The 16,493-nt window shown below is 48.1% G+C and overlaps 1 protein-coding gene across 2 annotated transcripts in view; it reads right to left on the bottom strand.

The window, feature by feature from the left end:
- Window positions 1-1,442: 1,442 nt before the first annotated feature.
- LOC139536315 (proto-oncogene tyrosine-protein kinase Src-like) overlaps window positions 1,443-16,493 on the bottom strand; it is a 41,339-nt gene continuing 26,288 nt past the window's right edge. For both annotated transcript variants that reach the window (XM_071336750.1, XM_071336751.1), the window contains 6 exons: window positions 15,415-15,570; window positions 15,007-15,186; window positions 14,719-14,795; window positions 14,409-14,562; window positions 12,393-12,524; window positions 1,443-11,731 (listed from right to left, as the gene is read on the bottom strand). In XM_071336750.1, coding sequence (XP_071192851.1) covers window positions 11,523-11,731; window positions 12,393-12,524; window positions 14,409-14,562; window positions 14,719-14,795; window positions 15,007-15,186; window positions 15,415-15,570 — 908 coding nt within the window. In that variant the 3' untranslated portion in view covers window positions 1,443-11,522. The remainder of the gene's footprint in view (window positions 11,732-12,392; window positions 12,525-14,408; window positions 14,563-14,718; window positions 14,796-15,006; window positions 15,187-15,414; window positions 15,571-16,493) is intronic.

Below are 16,493 nucleotides of genomic sequence, written 5' to 3'. Positions count from 1 at the left end.
CTCACACCAAAATAATCAGAGAGAGACACTAGTATTCTGCAACGGATGGCATGAAATAAAAAAACTTGTTGCCTACATCACCTCGGATATATTTTTCCTTCCTAATTACAGTACAACAGTAGACCGCAGAACAACTTAGACACTCGTTAGTCGTGTAGTTTCTGCACTAGATTGATTCAATATGGACCGATTCTTGCGGAGAGAGCCCATCTGTTGTCAATTAACAGTTCAATAAATACATGTTTGTTAGGGTATGAACCTTGCAGTGAAAGACACAGCCAGTATCTATAATCTACTGATGAAATGTTAGCGTTCGTGAATAGGTTCGATAAAAGGTTAGATGAAAGATTATTTCATTTATTTCAAAAGCTACCAGTGATCAATGTTTTATTAGTAAGCCTACAACATGTCATACATCCATGCCTTTGAGTTTTGCATTCTTGTTTGTAAATAAGTAAATATAACAAAGAAACATAAGGAAAGTAGATTAGATCTATCTTTACTGGACTGTAATCTTGTTTGATTAGGATAATTTATGCAGGCTAATGAGGGCGTCGCTTCACAGCTAGTGGCCATGCTACAACAGTTAGTGGCCATGCTACAGTCAAATGCTGCCTCCTTGTGGTTGACTAAAAAGAACATCTTGAGAGTACTGTGGAGCGTCTCAAATGGCACCCTATTCCCTATATAGTGCGCTACTTTTACCAGGGCCCATAGGGCTCTAGTTAAAAATAATGCACCTTATTCCCTATATTGTGCACCAATTATAGGGAATAGAGTGCATTTGGGACATCCCCACTCTGTGTAACTGCTGCGTCAGTAACTTCCTGTACGCGTTGTATCTGATTGGTCTCCTCCTCCTCATAACAGCAGAGGGAAGCAAGAAGGGCATTGGAGAAAATATTCTACTCATATCTTCTCATCCAATACCCTCCTCGCTTGAATCCAAATACTTTTGAAATTCACTCCAGGGCTTTTTCTGAATTCCTCTTTCCTTGATCCCTCACATCCTCTCTCCTTCGCCACCTCCTCCAAATCTGTAGGAGAATAAGGTCAGAGAGGAGGGACCCTGGACCTTGTCTTCCAACATGGTTGAGGAGGAGATAGGATGCAAGGACTCGCAGAAAGACAAATTGAGATCTGGAGAACAAAACTTCTCACTGGACTCATTATCAAAACAGGCGATATGCATGGAGGGGAAATTTAAAGTGTCAACAATATAGGATAAATCATCCCATATATCTCGTAGGATAATACAACAATCAGAATAACTTGCATTTTAAATTATAATGTTGGTCATTTATCCAGAGCAACTTAGTCAGTGCATTCAACATACACATACCAAGACTTAGCCAGCTGGCTAAAACTGGCACTTTCACAGAAATGCAATAAAGTCCATTAAAAGGACACAAACACTGAGATATGAAAACATTGTATGAAAACGCTCTTGAAATATAATTTATTGCACATTTAAAGATAACATAAAGTGGCACAATACCCATTTCAATCCAATCCTGATACGCACAAAAAAAGAGAAAATAATATTGTTTACAAAATCCTCAATCTTCTGATATTGTCCATTTCAAATGAATAAAGTTTTAGTAATGGTAAACCAGAAACTGCATAGGTTAATAAAACATGTTGGACAGGGAATCAAGAATCTAGTCCTTGGCTTGAAATTATTTGAAAAATTTGTCCTCTATTTCATCCAACAGATTTGAAAGAAGCGGTGGTCCATATTTCAATATATATTAGAATACATTTCAATGCTTTACCTGCAGTACAATGGCCTCAAGTTGTCCTTGTCAATGTACCGACAGGTTCAAATATTCAACTGAAAGTACAAAGAAGCCTATGCAGAATTTGGCCATGTTTTGATGTTTATCTACCCCTCATTCAAAGTACAAAAAGCTACAGAGATTATTCAACCCCCCAAAATAAGTCATGTACCCCATTTACAGTATCAAGGGGCCACAAATCAGCCCAGGCATTTCTACATTTTTTATTATTATTTTTTTCATTGAGGCCCCCATACTGGCCCATTTTGTTCCTCGAGGCCCCCATTATTGGCCAGATGATCATTTTGCGCAATAAACCAAAGTTAGATAGGCCCACTGGGCCAAAGAATTGACTGGCCCATCTGGCATTTGCCCCAAAATGTTAGATGGCCAGTTCGTCTGTGTCATTGCATCATGTTGGGTGAAAGAAAATGGCAGATTTAGGGAAAATAAACAATCAAATAACAGGATCGTCAGTCATTCATTTTAGAAATATTTACACCTACATCACTACCACACATTTCGTACTTCTATTATTAGATACTGGGACCCATTTTTCAGCATACATGTCAACATCATATTGATCAAGATTGTTGAACACTGTTTCTCACTGAGGAAGTTCTTGATTTCAAAGCAAACCATGGACAGCACTGCTTTCTTATTGCTATGTCACAAGTCATCTTGTTTGTGTAAGGTCTTCAATAACTTTTACTGTAATCTAAAGTCTACAGCAGTTCGCCTGAATACTCAATTAACTCTTCTGTACTCTTATTCCTGGTGGGTGAAGGGCATCAACATACCAGTGATGCCCTTCACAACCCCTAGGCACTTAAGCGCCTTTCAGAGTCCAAAACGTGTGCTTGTACACACAGCAGTGTTCTAGAATATTGGACCGTTGGCTTTCATACTTCTTCAAATTCTCAGCGCGGCTCAAGCTATTTCTCCAACTGTCAACACATTCAAATGAATAGAGGACTTGGGGTGGTCCGGGCAGTGCGTACCCCGCTGACACTGGTCTCAGAGCCACAAAGCTGGTCTCAGAGCCACAAAGCAATGGACGCCGGACTGTCACGTCTCTGTGTCTTTACACTGAATTACGCTTTATGCAGATCTGAAATGATAAGATCCGTATAACTATAAACAATATGGAGAAAATTCCGACCACATGGTGAAGCAATTGCCATATTGTAAAACTTATCCGATTCTTTTAGATCTACAGGAGTACCTATGGAAGAGTGGTGGGGGGGGGGGGTATCTGTACTATACTAGTTTATATTTGATAACTGACTTTTACTTCCCTACATTCCTAAAGAAAATAATGTACTCTTTACTCCATACATTTTCCTTGACACCCAAAAGTACTCGTTAGATTTTGAATGCTTAGCAGGACAGGAAAATGGTCCAATTCACACACTTATCAAGAGACCATCCCTGGTCATCTCTACTGCCTCTGATCTGGTAGAATCACTAAACAAATGCTTTGTTTGTAAATGATGTCTGAGTGTTGGAGTGTGCCCCTGGCTATCTGTAAATAAATAAAAAATGTTGTGCCGTCTGGTTTGCTTACTATAAGGAATTTGGAATAATTTGTACTTTTACTTTTGATACTTAGGTATATTTAAAACCAAATACTTTTAGACTTTCACTTGAGCCATTTTCCATTAAGGTATATTTACTTATACTCTTTACTTTTGGGTACTTTTTCCACCACTGCTATGGAGTAGGGGCTAGGGTCCTGTTCAAATTCTGTAGAAATGCATCCTTCCTTGTTTCCTCCAGTTAAGCATAGGTCAGACTGGATAGGTGTAAGCAAGATTTCAACAATCTCACCAATTCTGATCTGTGATAACTTCAAAAGGAGGTAAGAAGGAGATATTAATTTCTGAAGTATTTAAACCAGGGCCATGTTCTCACCTCAGTGCACTCATATGACCCATCTAGACCAGAGAAATCTAATGCATGATCAAGTAGGCAGCTCATCATAGCTTCAAAATGGTCCTACTGCTTCTACCCGGGGACCAAACTACTCCAACACAAACAAAACAGCAATGAATGCACTATGCAGATTGGCTTCTTGAAAAAGGGACGATACAAAATGCATCCTACTGGGGGTTATATATACAGTATGTGACAACTGCGATTGAAAAAGACCATCTGACATTGTCGAATCAATTCAAAAGAACAGTATCAGTTGATGGCACAAACATTTTGAAGATTATTCTCCCCCAGAGTCACCTCCCCGTCCCTAATCCAAAAGTAAACACGCAATCTCAAGGTACAGTACAAATACAGACTAGCCAATGATCAAGAGCATCCTTATTTGACTAAATACAACAGCATGCTAAATAGCTCTAGAATTAGCTAGAGTTCAAATGATTAAAATCCTCGCTATTCAGGTTTCGTCGACTTGGTAGCATACTGTGTCGGGATGGAAGATAGTCAGTTGAAAAATCGTAGGCCGAACCGTTAATGCCGTTAACATAGTCTGTACCACTGGTAGTTATAGACTAGTACATCAGGCTGATTGGTTGCCCATTGAACTACAGTGAGTTCAGGCGTAACAAAAGTACACTATGTACATGGACAGCAGTACAAATATATATATATGGCTTTCATTGGCACAAAATGCAGTAGGCTTTCAGGGCCAGTGCAATCAGCTGAACTGAACAATGCAATCAGTAGCCATTTCACATAAGACCAAGTGTGGACCAATTCGGTTTCTTCTTTCGAGGTCTTTTGGTTATCTTTAGCAGTAGAGGTTTAGGATTGCAAAACTCCGGATATATTCCCAAAATTCAGAGGGAGTAAGCAGAAAATCCGTAATCCTCCGACTAGGATTTCTGGAAAAACTGGGAATTTAGGGAATGTTACTGGAATTGTACAAACCTAGTTTTAAGTTCCCATGTCTTTCTCCTTTGAGCTGCCTACGTAACACTCTGCAGCATCTCCCAGGAAATGTATTTGTCATGTGTCACTCTCAGATCACGCTACATTCCAGTTAAATCAAGGTTGATCAAAATGTACACGTTGGAAACCACCGAAAGCTACTCTCTGCAACCCATATCCGTTTCACCTCGTGAAAACCCAAGGTAAGGGATTCAAGCAAAAACACATAAAGCTACTCTCTGCAGCCCAGATGTTTCACCTTGTGAAAACACAAGGCATCGCAAGGAAGAAATTAACTGGTACTACAGTTTCAAGAGGGAGCAGAAGAAAATTCGGAGACAGGATTGATCTGATATCCAACTCACTTTGTCTGGGGAAACCAGCCCTCAGATTAAGCCTAGTTTCTCACTAAGAAACACTTTTTTTTAAAGCATGCCCTTTGGTCCAGGACTAGGCTTAAAGGTGGAATTTGCTCTAGGGGAAACAGCGCCATCTGCCTGCCCCCCCAGCCGTTGTTCTGGTTTTTGTTTTGTTGACGATGCAGAGCTGAGGAGCATCGCTCCGCTTCGTCAACAACACAAAACCAACAACAGTGGCTGTGGTGAAAAAAAACATACAAAACGTGCATATGCTGCTGTTCTATCACATGTGCAATGATGTCCAAGGGGGGGGGGGGGGGGTTCGTTGTTTGCAGTAATATTTTGCAGTAATACTTTGTTGTAATATCACAAACGGCCGAGGCAGTTTCAACTGGATTCCAGCTTTAATCTAGGTCTGGGAAACTAGCCCTTAATGTTGTGTTGCTGGGAGATGTATTAGTTACAATATATCACTAATACATGCATTCTACTGGCTGAGGTTAGATGGCAGCATTGACTGTATATACATCATACACCTAATGTCCTCCAGATCCATTGAAATAGTCCTAGGTCCTGTTCGGATATCTATAAAATGCATCCTTCCTACCTTCCTCCCTTACTTGAGGTAATCACTGATCTGTAAGTGAGTGGATTGGTGAAGACATGGTTTCCACTCCATTGCTTTCACTAATCTTACCGTGTTAGATCAGTGATATTTGCACTAGAACCAAAAATGACAGCAACGCCCCCTGCAGGTCCCTCTCATTGTCAGTTCAGAACACCAAATCACTCAAACCCTTTTCACACTACTGAGCTTAGCCGCACTGTACTGGCCTGGTTTCACATCCACCATAATGGTATGGTTCGGGACAGTACAGTTTGGGTGAGCACAATAGTGTAAAAATTGTGTATATTTCCCCACCCGTCTATCTGCCTGTGAAGGATTGTGGCAATGTTACGATTTATAAGGGATTTCACAAGTCCAAGGGGCTTTCTAATCATTAAACATATTACTTAATTACCAAAAAATATTTAGTCGTGGTTCATTACATAATTACTGATCATTGGGGGATAAAAAAGCCACCTAAATCCCAATAACGGATGAACGGGGTTATTATTTAAAGATGCATAGCTTCTAGTGCCAGATTTGATTAGCAAAGATTTAGGGATTGAATTGACCCACACACAGGAATTCACACAGCATTTAACTCATTGTGCACGTTTGCAATCCTTCATATTTGACTGGCTCTCAGTACCCTGCTTATTTCACAAACCACATTAAAAAGGAATGCATTTAAGAATGAAAGTTTTGGGGTCCTCAATAAGCCTTTCTAATGATTGTACAACTGAGTCACAATAATCTCAGGGTGATTGCACACAACAACAAAATAACAGGGCTGTGTTCAATAGGCACCCAACGGAATTAAACGGACGGAAAAAGGCATGGACAAAGTGGGCTTATCTAATAACAAACCCTACATTTTCATTTTCTGTTGCAAAATGTTTTTAAAGTCGTGAACATGACCCAGGTGCAATTGTACTAACAGGGAGTCTATTCGCACCCAGTATGCTTGACATCACTTCTATGAGTATACAATGCTGTCATCCGATACATTTCATGTGAAACTGTCTGGGAGCTTTACAACATTTCAGTTTTATTGACAGAGGAAGAAAGAAAGAAGCAGCATCTTTAGACAACAAAACAAATAAAAACTTTCAAAAAATTCAATGTGAGAGTTGGAGACCTGGAGGAAGCAGCACTTGAGAATACTGGAGAGAGGAGGAAATAGACAAAGAAAGGGAGACAGAGAGACAGACCCACAGAAGTTACATCCCTAATGGCTCCCTATTCCCTACATAGTGCACAACTTTTGACCTGAGCCCTAGTGTCCTATTTTTGACCCTATTCCCATAGGGCTCTGGTCAAAAGTAGTGCACTACATGTATGTAGGGAATAGGGAGCCACGTTGGTATGCACAAGAGAGAGGGAAAACAGACGGATGTTCCTACGGCACCGGGGCCACGTTGGCAGCGCTCTGCAAGAGGAGAGGAGGTGGAGGGAAAACAGACGGACGTTCCTACGGCACCGGGGCCCCGTTGGCAGCGCTCTGCAAGAGGAGAGGAGGTGGAGGGAAAACAGACGGACGTTCCTACGGCACCGGGGCCCCGTTGGCAGCGCTCTGCAAGAGGAGAGGAGGTGGAGGGAAAACAGACGGACGTTCCTACGGCACCGGGGCCCCGTTGGCAGCGCTCTGCAAGAGGAGAGGAGGTGGAGGGAAAACAGACGGACGTTCCTTCTGCACCGGTACCACGTTGGCAGCGCTCTGCAAGAGGAGAGGAGGTGGAGGGAAAACAGACGGACGTTCCTTCTGCACCGGGGCCACGTTGGCAGCGCTCTGCAAGAGGAGAGGAGGTGGAGGGAAAACAGACGGACGTTCCTTCTGCACCGGTACCACGTTGGCAGCGCTCTGCAAGAGGAGAGGAGGTGGAGGGAAAACAGACGGACGTTCCTACGGCACCGGGGCCACGTTGGCAGCGCTCTGCAAGAGGAGAGGAGGTGGAGGGAAAACAGACGGACGTTCCTTCTGCACCGGTACCACGTTGGCAGCGCTCTGCAAGAGGAGAGGAGGTGGAGGGAAAACAGACGGACGTTCCTTCAGCACCGGGGCCACGTTGGCAGCGCTCTGCAAGAGGAGAGGAGGTGGAGGGAAAACAGACGGACGTTCCTACGGCACCGGGGCCACGTTGGCAGCGCTCTGCAAGAGGAGAGGAGGTGGAGGGAAAACAGACGGACATTCCTACGGCACCGGTACCACGTTGGCAGCGCTCTGCAAGAGGAGAGGAGGTGGAGGGAAAACAGACGGACGTTCCTACGGCACCGGGGCCCCGTTGGCAGCGCTCTGCAAGAGGAGAGGAGGTGGAGGGAAAACAGACGGACGTTCCTACGGCACCGGGGCCACGTTGGCAGCGCTCTGCAAGAGGAGAGGAGGTGGAGGGAAAACAGACGGACGTTCCTTCTGCACCGGTACCACGTTGGCAGCGCTCTGCAAGAGGAGAGGAGGTGGAGGGAAAACAGACGGACGTTCCTACGGCACCGGGGCCACGTTGGCAGCGCTCTGCAAGAGGAGAGGAGGTGGAGGGAAAACAGACGGACGTTCCTTCAGCACCGGTACCACGTTGGCAGCGCTCTGCAAGAGGAGAGGAGGTGGAGGGAAAACAGACGGACGTTCCTACGGCACCGGGGCCACGTTGGCAGCGCTCTGCAAGAGGAGAGGAGGTGGAGGGAAAACAGACGGACGTTCCTTCTGCACCGGTACCACGTTGGCAGCGCTCTGCAAGAGGAGAGGAGGTGGAGGGAAAACAGACGGACGTTCCTACGGCACCGGGGCCACGTTGGCAGCGCTCTGCAAGAGGAGAGGAGGTGGAGGGAAAACAGACGGACGTTCCTACGGCACCGGGGCCACGTTGGCAGCGCTCTGCAAGAGGAGAGGAGGTGGAGGGAAAACAGACGGACGTTCCTTCTGCACCGGGGCCCCGTTGGCAGCGCTCTGCAAGAGGAGAGGAGGTGGAGGGAAAACAGACGGACGTTCCTCCGGCACCGGGGCCACGTTGGCAGCGCTCTGCAAGAGGAGAGGAGGTGGAGGGAAAACAGACGGACGTTCCTACGGCACCGGGGCCCCGTTGGCAGCGCTCTGCAAGAGGAGAGGAGGTGGAGGGAAAACAGACGGACGTTCCTACGGCACCGGGGCCACGTTGGCAGCGCTCTGCAAGAGGAGAGGAGGTGGAGGGAAAACAGACGGACGTTCCTTCTGCACCGGTACCACGTTGGCAGCGCTCTGCAAGAGGAGAGGAGGTGGAGGGAAAACAGACGGACGTTCCTTCAGCACCGGTACCACGTTGGCAGCGCTCTGCAAGAGGAGAGGAGGTGGAGGGAAAACAGACGGACGTTCCTACGGCACCGGGGCCACGTTGGCAGCGCTCTGCAAGAGGAGAGGAGGTGGAGGGAAAACAGACGGACGTTCCTTCTGCACCGGTACCACGTTGGCAGCGCTCTGCAAGAGGAGAGGAGGTGGAGGGAAAACAGACGGACGTTCCTTCTGCACCGGTACCACGTTGGCAGCGCTCTGCAAGAGGAGAGGAGGTGGAGGGAAAACAGACGGACGTTCCTACGGCACCGGGGCCACGTTGGCAGCGCTCTGCAAGAGGAGAGGAGGTGGAGGGAAAACAGACGGACGTTCCTACGGCATCGGGGCCACGTTGGCAGCGCTCTGCAAGAGGAGAGGAGGTGGAGGGAAAACAGACGGACGTTCCCACAGCACCGGGGCCACGTTGGCAGCGCTCTGCAAGAGGAGAGGAGGTGGAGGGAAAACAGACGGACGTTCCTTCTGCACCGGTACCACGTTGGCAGCGCTCTGCAAGAGGAGAGGAGGTGGAGGGAAAACAGACGGACGTTCCTACGGCACCGGGGCCACGTTGGCAGCGCTCTGCAAGAGGAGAGGAGGTGGAGGGAAAACAGACGGACGTTCCTTCTGCACCGGTACCACGTTGGCAGCGCTCTGCAAGAGGAGAGGAGGTGGAGGGAAAACAGACGGACGTTCCTTCAGCACCGGGGCCACGTTGGCAGCGCTCTGCAAGAGGAGAGGAGGTGGAGGGAAAACAGACGGACGTTCCTACGGCACCGGGGCCACGTTGGCAGCGCTCTGCAAGAGGAGAGGAGGTGGAGGGAAAACAGACGGACGTTCCTTCTGCACCGGGGCCCCGTTGGCAGCGCTCTGCAAGAGGAGAGGAGGTGGAGGGAAAACAGACGGACGTTCCTACGGCACCACGTTGGCAGCGCTCTGCAAGAGGAGAGGAGGTGGAGGGAAAACAGACGGACGTTCCTACGGCACCGGTACCACGTTGGCAGCGCTCTGCAAGAGGAGAGGAGGTGGAGGGAAAACAGACGGACGTTCCTACGGCACCGGGGCCACGTTGGCAGCGCTCTGCAAGAGGAGAGGAGGTGGAGGGAAAACAGACGGACGTTCCTACGGCATCGGGGCCACGTTGGCAGCGCTCTGCAAGAGGAGAGGAGGTGGAGGGAAAACAGACGGACGTTCCTACGGCACCGGGGCCACGTTGGCAGCGCTCTGCAAGAGGAGAGGAGGTGGAGGGAAAACAGACGGACGTTCCTACGGCACCGGGGCCACGTTGGCAGCGCTCTGCAAGAGGAGAGGAGGTGGAGGGAAAACAGACGGACGTTCCTACGGCACCGGGGCCACGTTGGCAGCGCTCTGCAAGAGGAGAGGAGGTGGAGGGAAAACAGACGGACGTTCCTACGGCATCGGGGCCACGTTGGCAGCGCTCTGCAAGAGGAGAGGAGGTGGAGGGAAAACAGACGGACGTTCCTTCTGCACCGGGGCCACGTTGGCAGCGCTCTGCAAGAGGAGAGGAGGTGGAGGGAAAACAGACGGACGTTCCTACGGCACCGGGGCCACGTTGGCAGCGCTCTGCAAGAGGAGAGGAGGTGGAGGGAAAACAGACGGACGTTCCCACAGCACCGGGGCCACGTTGGCAGCGCTCTGCAAGAGGAGAGGAGGTGGAGGGAAAACAGACGGACGTTCCTACGGCACCGGGGCCACGTTGGCAGCGCTCTGCAAGAGGAGAGGAGGTGGAGGGAAAACAGACGGACGTTCCTTCTGCACCGGGGTCACGTTGGCAGCGCTCTGCAAGAGGAGAGGAGGTGGAGGGAAAACAGACGGACGTTCCTACGGCACCGGGGCCACGTTGGCACTTGCACACTCCCCCTTGTGGATTTCAACAATGAGGGTGGATTTCAACAATGAGGGAGACTTCCTCTAGTCTAGCCAATGCTTACACTAATCCAATGCTTGACAGGTAGTGCACAAGTGCACACTTTGGGAAAAGTTTGAACGGATTCCGGGCAAAACCTTTGATGAGAAGGGGACGAGGACAGAGAGGGAGGGTCAAAACAGTGGCCATGTTCCGTCTCACTATCCTCCGTCCTTCCTTAGGACACTTTGGGTTGAAGTTTCTCCTAGCTACAGATCTAGGATCAGCTTCCCCTCCCCTGATCTTAACCATTAGTGGAGAAAATGCTAAATTGACCCAAGATCAGCATCCAGGGGCAACTGCACCCTACTCCACCTTAGGACACTTACCATCTTTCCTCCACAGATCTAGGATCAGCACATTTCGCATCAGTCCAACCCTCAACCACTATGACAGTCCCCACAAAACCGGTCTCTGTAGCTTCAGGTTAGAAGTCACTCATAACAACAGGTCTAGGATCAGCTCCCCTTTTCTTCCCACTCCTAAACCATCCTTAACCATAGTCCATTACAGTGGGGAAATAACACTAACCTGACCCGTGATCAGCGTGCAGTGAGGGGTGGGCAGTGACATGGGTGGGCATTGGGCAGGGGTGGGCATTGGGCAGGGGGGTGGGCAAGTACATCCATGAGGCCCGGGGGGGGGGGGGGGGTGTTGATGTCCCTGAGCCTTATAGGTTCTCCCCAGGCTGGTACTGGGGCTCGGTGGAGGTGAAGTAGTCTTCCAGGAAGCCCTGGAGGTACTCGAAGGTGGGGCGCTCCTCTGCGTCCTTCCTCCAGCAGGTGAGCATGAGCTCGTGCATGGAGGCTGGGCACTCAGCAGGGCAGGGCATCCGGTAGCCACGCTCCACCTGATCCAACACCTCCCGGTTCACCATGCCTGAAGACAGTGTATGGAGGGGATAGATAAATAAATAAAAGAGGGAGAGAAGAGAGAGAAACACATTCGACAGTGTTTTTCTATAAAACCTGTTAAACTTTTGTACAGCACATGATTCCACTAGGAAATCAAATAATAGCTGAAAATAACATAGCATTCAATCCAACACCCCTCTAATATATATTAGAAATAAACACACAGAAAAAAGACCAACCCTTCACTTCCTTCTAAGTGCAATTGTATGCAACTCCTCATCTTGGAAGACTGTTTAGTCAAAGTATACGGTATATGTAATCAAAGTATACGGTATATGTAATCAAAGTATACGGTATATGTAATCAAAGTATACGGTATATGTAATCAAAGTATACGGTATATGTAATCAAAGTATACGGTATATGTAATCAAAGTATACCGTATATGTAATCAAAGTATACCGTATATGTAATCAAAGTATACGGTATATGTAATCAAAGTATACGGTATACGTAATCAAAGTATACGGTATATGTAATCAAAGTATACGGTATATGTAATCAAAGTATACGGTATATGTAAACCTGCAGAAGCATTGTGTGTCAACACGTTGGTGTTTTATACCTATTGTGAGCAGAGTGTGTACTACTTGTCTTAATGTTTCATGGAGAAAAATCACTGGTACCTGGATATGGGACTCTGCCTTTAGTGGCCAGTTCAGTGAGCAGGACCCCGAATGACCAGACATCTGACTTGATGGTGAAGCGTCCGTAGAGTGCAGCCTCTGGCGCCGTCCACTTAATGGGGAACTTGGCACCTGGGGAAACAAAAACCTGATTGATGACACACTCTGATAAAAGACCATGGTAGCAAAAATGTCACTGTTTTAACTAGAATACATCAATACAAGACTATTTTCCTAAAACAAGGCTAGAGTTGAGCCTCTCTACAAATGGAAAACTTGACGGTTACTTTCGCTGTTCTAATTTTGCTGGTCTCCAGTGGGCCTGGTTGTGATATACATTGGTCCTTTCACAGTCAGAATTAGTACATTTTCCTGAAGTTATTTAGCCCCTTTATTACAATCACTGAAGTCACAAAGTCTGCATTTAACAACTTTAAAAACAATAAACACAAGTAATCAAGAGACCAGGTTAAGCAGAAGCCTCATCTTCTATGAGGAGGGGGCGGCAGGCTAAAGTTGTCCACTTTACACACCGAGACCAGTTGGAAAGAAAACCAGAATAAACAGAGGTCTTCCAAGACCAGGATAAACAGAGGTCCTCCAAGACCAGGATAAACAGAGGTCCTCCAAGATCAGGATAAACAGAGGTCCTCCAAGACCAGGATAAACAGAGGTCCTCCAAGACCAGGATAAACAGAGGTCCTCCAAGACCAGGATAAACAGAGGTCCTCCAAGACCAGGATAAACAGGGGTCCTCCAAGACCAGGATAAACAGGGGTCCTCCAAGACCAGGATAAACAGGGGTCCTCCAAGACCAGGAAAACAGAGGTCCTCCAAGACCAGGATAAACAGGGGTCCTCCAAGACCAGGATAAACAGGGGTCCTCCTAGACCAGGATAAACAGGGGTCCTCCAAGACCAGGATAAACAGGGGTCCTCCAAGAACAGGATAAACAGGGGTCCTCCAAGAACAGGATAAACAGGGGTCCTCCAAGACCAGGATAAACAGAGGTCCTCCAAGACCAGGATAAACAGAGGTCCTCCAAGACCAGGATAAAAAGGGGTCCTCCAAGACAAAGTTTAGGACACACAACTAAAGATTTGGCCTTGACTGAAGCCTTGCCCTGTCTGGCAGCGTACTAAAGCCTTGCCCTGTCTGGCAGCGTACTGAAGCCTTGCCCTGTCTGGCAGCGTACTGAAGCCTTGCCCTGTCTGGCAGCGTACTGAATGAAGCCTTGCCCTGTCTGGCAGCGTACTGAATGAAGCCTTGCCCTGTCTGGCAGCGTACTGAATGAAGCCTTGCCCTGTCTGGCAGCGTACTGAATGAAGCCTTGCCCTGTCTGGCAGCGTACTGAAGCCTTGCCCTGTCTGGCAGCGTACTGAAGCCTTGCCCTGTCTGGCAGCGTACTGAAGCCTTGCCCTGTCTGGCAGCGTACTGAAGCCTTGCCCTGTCTGGCAGCGTACTGAAGCCTTGCCCTGTCTGGCAGCGTACTGAAGCCTTGCCCTGTCTGGCAGCGTACTGAAGCCTTGCCCTGTCTGGCAGCGTACTGAAGCCTTGCCCTGTCTGGCAGCGTACTGAAGCCTTGCCCTGTCTGGCAGCGTATTGAAGCCTTGCCCTGTCTGGCAGCGTACTGAAGCCTTGCCCTGTCTGGCAGCGTACTGAAGCCTTTCCCTGTCTGGCAGCGTACTGAAGCATTTCCCTGTCTGGCAGCGTACTGAAGCATTTCCCTGTCTGGCAGCGTACTGAAGCATTTCCCTGTCTGGCAGCGTACTGAAGCCTTGCCCTGTCTGGCAGCGTACTGAAGCATTTCCCTGTCTGGCAGCGTACTGAAGCCTTGCCTTGTCTGGCAGCGTACTGTAGCCTGACTGAAGCCTTATCCTGTCTGTCAGTGTACTCGTTGACTGAGGCCTTACCCTGTCTGGCAGGGTACTGTAGCCTGACTGAAGCCTTACCGTGTCTGTCAGTGTACTCGTTGACTGAAGCCTTACCCTGTCTTGCAGGGTACTGTAGCCTTACCCTGTCTAGCAGTGTACTCGTTGTCCTCTATGAGGCGGGCCAAGCCGAAGTCGGCCACTTTACATGCCAGGTTGTCCCCGACCAGGATGTTGGCAGCCCTGAGGTCTCTGTGGACGTAGTTCATTCTCTCTACATATGCCATCCCTGCTGCAATCTATACACACACAGAGACACGGAGAGAGAGAGAGACACGGAGAGAGAGAGAAAGAAAATTCGGAGTAAAAATGAACAAAAGAGGAGAAAAACTTAGAATCAACTGAAATAAGACCATTATGCCAAAAGGTATTGAACATTGTAGCGTTTGTCCCACCTGAGATGCCATATCCACTAACTGGGGAAGACGTAGCAGCTTGCCCGTGTCACCTTTCAGGAAGTCCAACAGGCTACCTGTGGGAGCGACAGTGTTATCAGAATACTGAGAGAGAGAGAAGGCAGGAGAAAGGGAACACAAGAACAACGTGTGTGTGTGTGTGTGTGTGTGTGTGTGTGTGTGTCTGTGTGTGTGTGTGTGCATACACACGTGAAGACCAGCCTGTACCACAGCCCATGTAGTCAGCGATGATGATGATGATGATGATGATGTTTGCTCTACTGTTACCTTGGCTCATGTACTCGGTGACAATGTAGATGGGTTCCTCAGACACCACGGCGTAGAGCTGCACCAGTTTCTCGTGTCTCAGCTTCTTCATGACCTGGGCTTCCTGGAGGAAGGCCTCTGGGGACATGGTACCTGTCTTCAGGGTCTTGATGGCCACCCGCGTTGTACCATTCCATGTCCCTGTAGAAACACAGTAGCCATGGGTCAGAGTACCCAGAGTACCTAGCCAACGAAGCTAAAGGAGTACACAGAACAGCCCATGGAACAGACCCACGTTTCTGCCACAACCAACTACACAGTCCTTATATGAAGTTATAGTTGAAATACATGAAGTTGGAATAAAAGTGTCTGTTAAAAGACTATTTATTATTCATCTATACTTCAAAAAACTGTGTGTGTGTGTCTTACCCATCCAGACCTCTCCGAAGCAGCCCTGGCCCAGTTTGAGGTCGAGGTGGAGGGACTCCCGGGATATCTCCCAGGCGTCGCGGGCCAGGCCCTGGGTCTGAGGCTTCAGCACCGGACACACCTCTGTCAGACAGTGGCACAGTCCATCTGCATGCTCTGTGGTTCGGTACGGGAAGACAGAGCGAGGCATACGGTCACCGCCTAGACAACTGGAACTGTCCACCCTTGTTAACACTATCCACCTAGACAGTTGTTTTGGGTTTTCTGAGAGATTGGCACATCTGACAAGTGTCAGAAATGTGTTTGGCCTCCCGAGTGGCGCAGCCGTCTAAGGCACTGCATCGCAGTGCTAGATGCGTCACTACAGAACCAGGTTCGATCCCAGGCTGTGTCGCAGCCGGCCGCGATCGTTAGACCCATGAGGCGGCGCACAATTGGCCCAGCGTCATCCGGGTTAGGGGAGGGCTTGGCCGGCCGGGATGTCCTTGTCCCATCAAGCTCTAGCAACTCCTTGTGGCGGGCCGAGCGCATGCACGCTGACATCGGTTACCAGGTGTACGGTGTTTCCTCCGACACATTGGTGCGGCTGGCTTCCGGGTTAAGCGAGCAGTGTGTCAAGAAGCAGTGCAGCTTGTCAGGTTCGTGTTTTGGCGCACGCATGACTCTTGACCTTTGCCTCTCCCGAGTCCGTATAGGAGTTGCAGCGATGGGCAAGACTAACTAATTAAATACCATGAAATTGGGGAGAAAAACAGGTAAAAAGTTTAAAATAAAGACGTGTGTTCAATATTCTTATTGAGTTATTCTATCTGTGTAGCCTGTATTCGGTTTCACTTTGATGTATTATTGACAAAGACACTGCATACCATGTAACAAAAATTATATATTTAATATATACAGTTGGGTCGGAAATTATTGACAGCCTTGATAAAAATGAGCAAAAATCACAATACAAAATAAATCATTCGAATACTGAGCTATATTGTTTGCAAAAAAACTTGGGAATTATATGTTTTAATACAATTGATCATAGAAAAATATTTTGTTTAACAAGTAAACAATACCTCATCTTGCAAGGA

This window comes from Salvelinus alpinus, chromosome 12, assembly GCF_045679555.1.
Source record: "Salvelinus alpinus chromosome 12, SLU_Salpinus.1, whole genome shotgun sequence".
NCBI classification, from domain to species: domain Eukaryota; kingdom Metazoa; phylum Chordata; class Actinopteri; order Salmoniformes; family Salmonidae; genus Salvelinus; species Salvelinus alpinus.
This window is presented reverse-complemented; position numbering and strand designations above follow the sequence as displayed.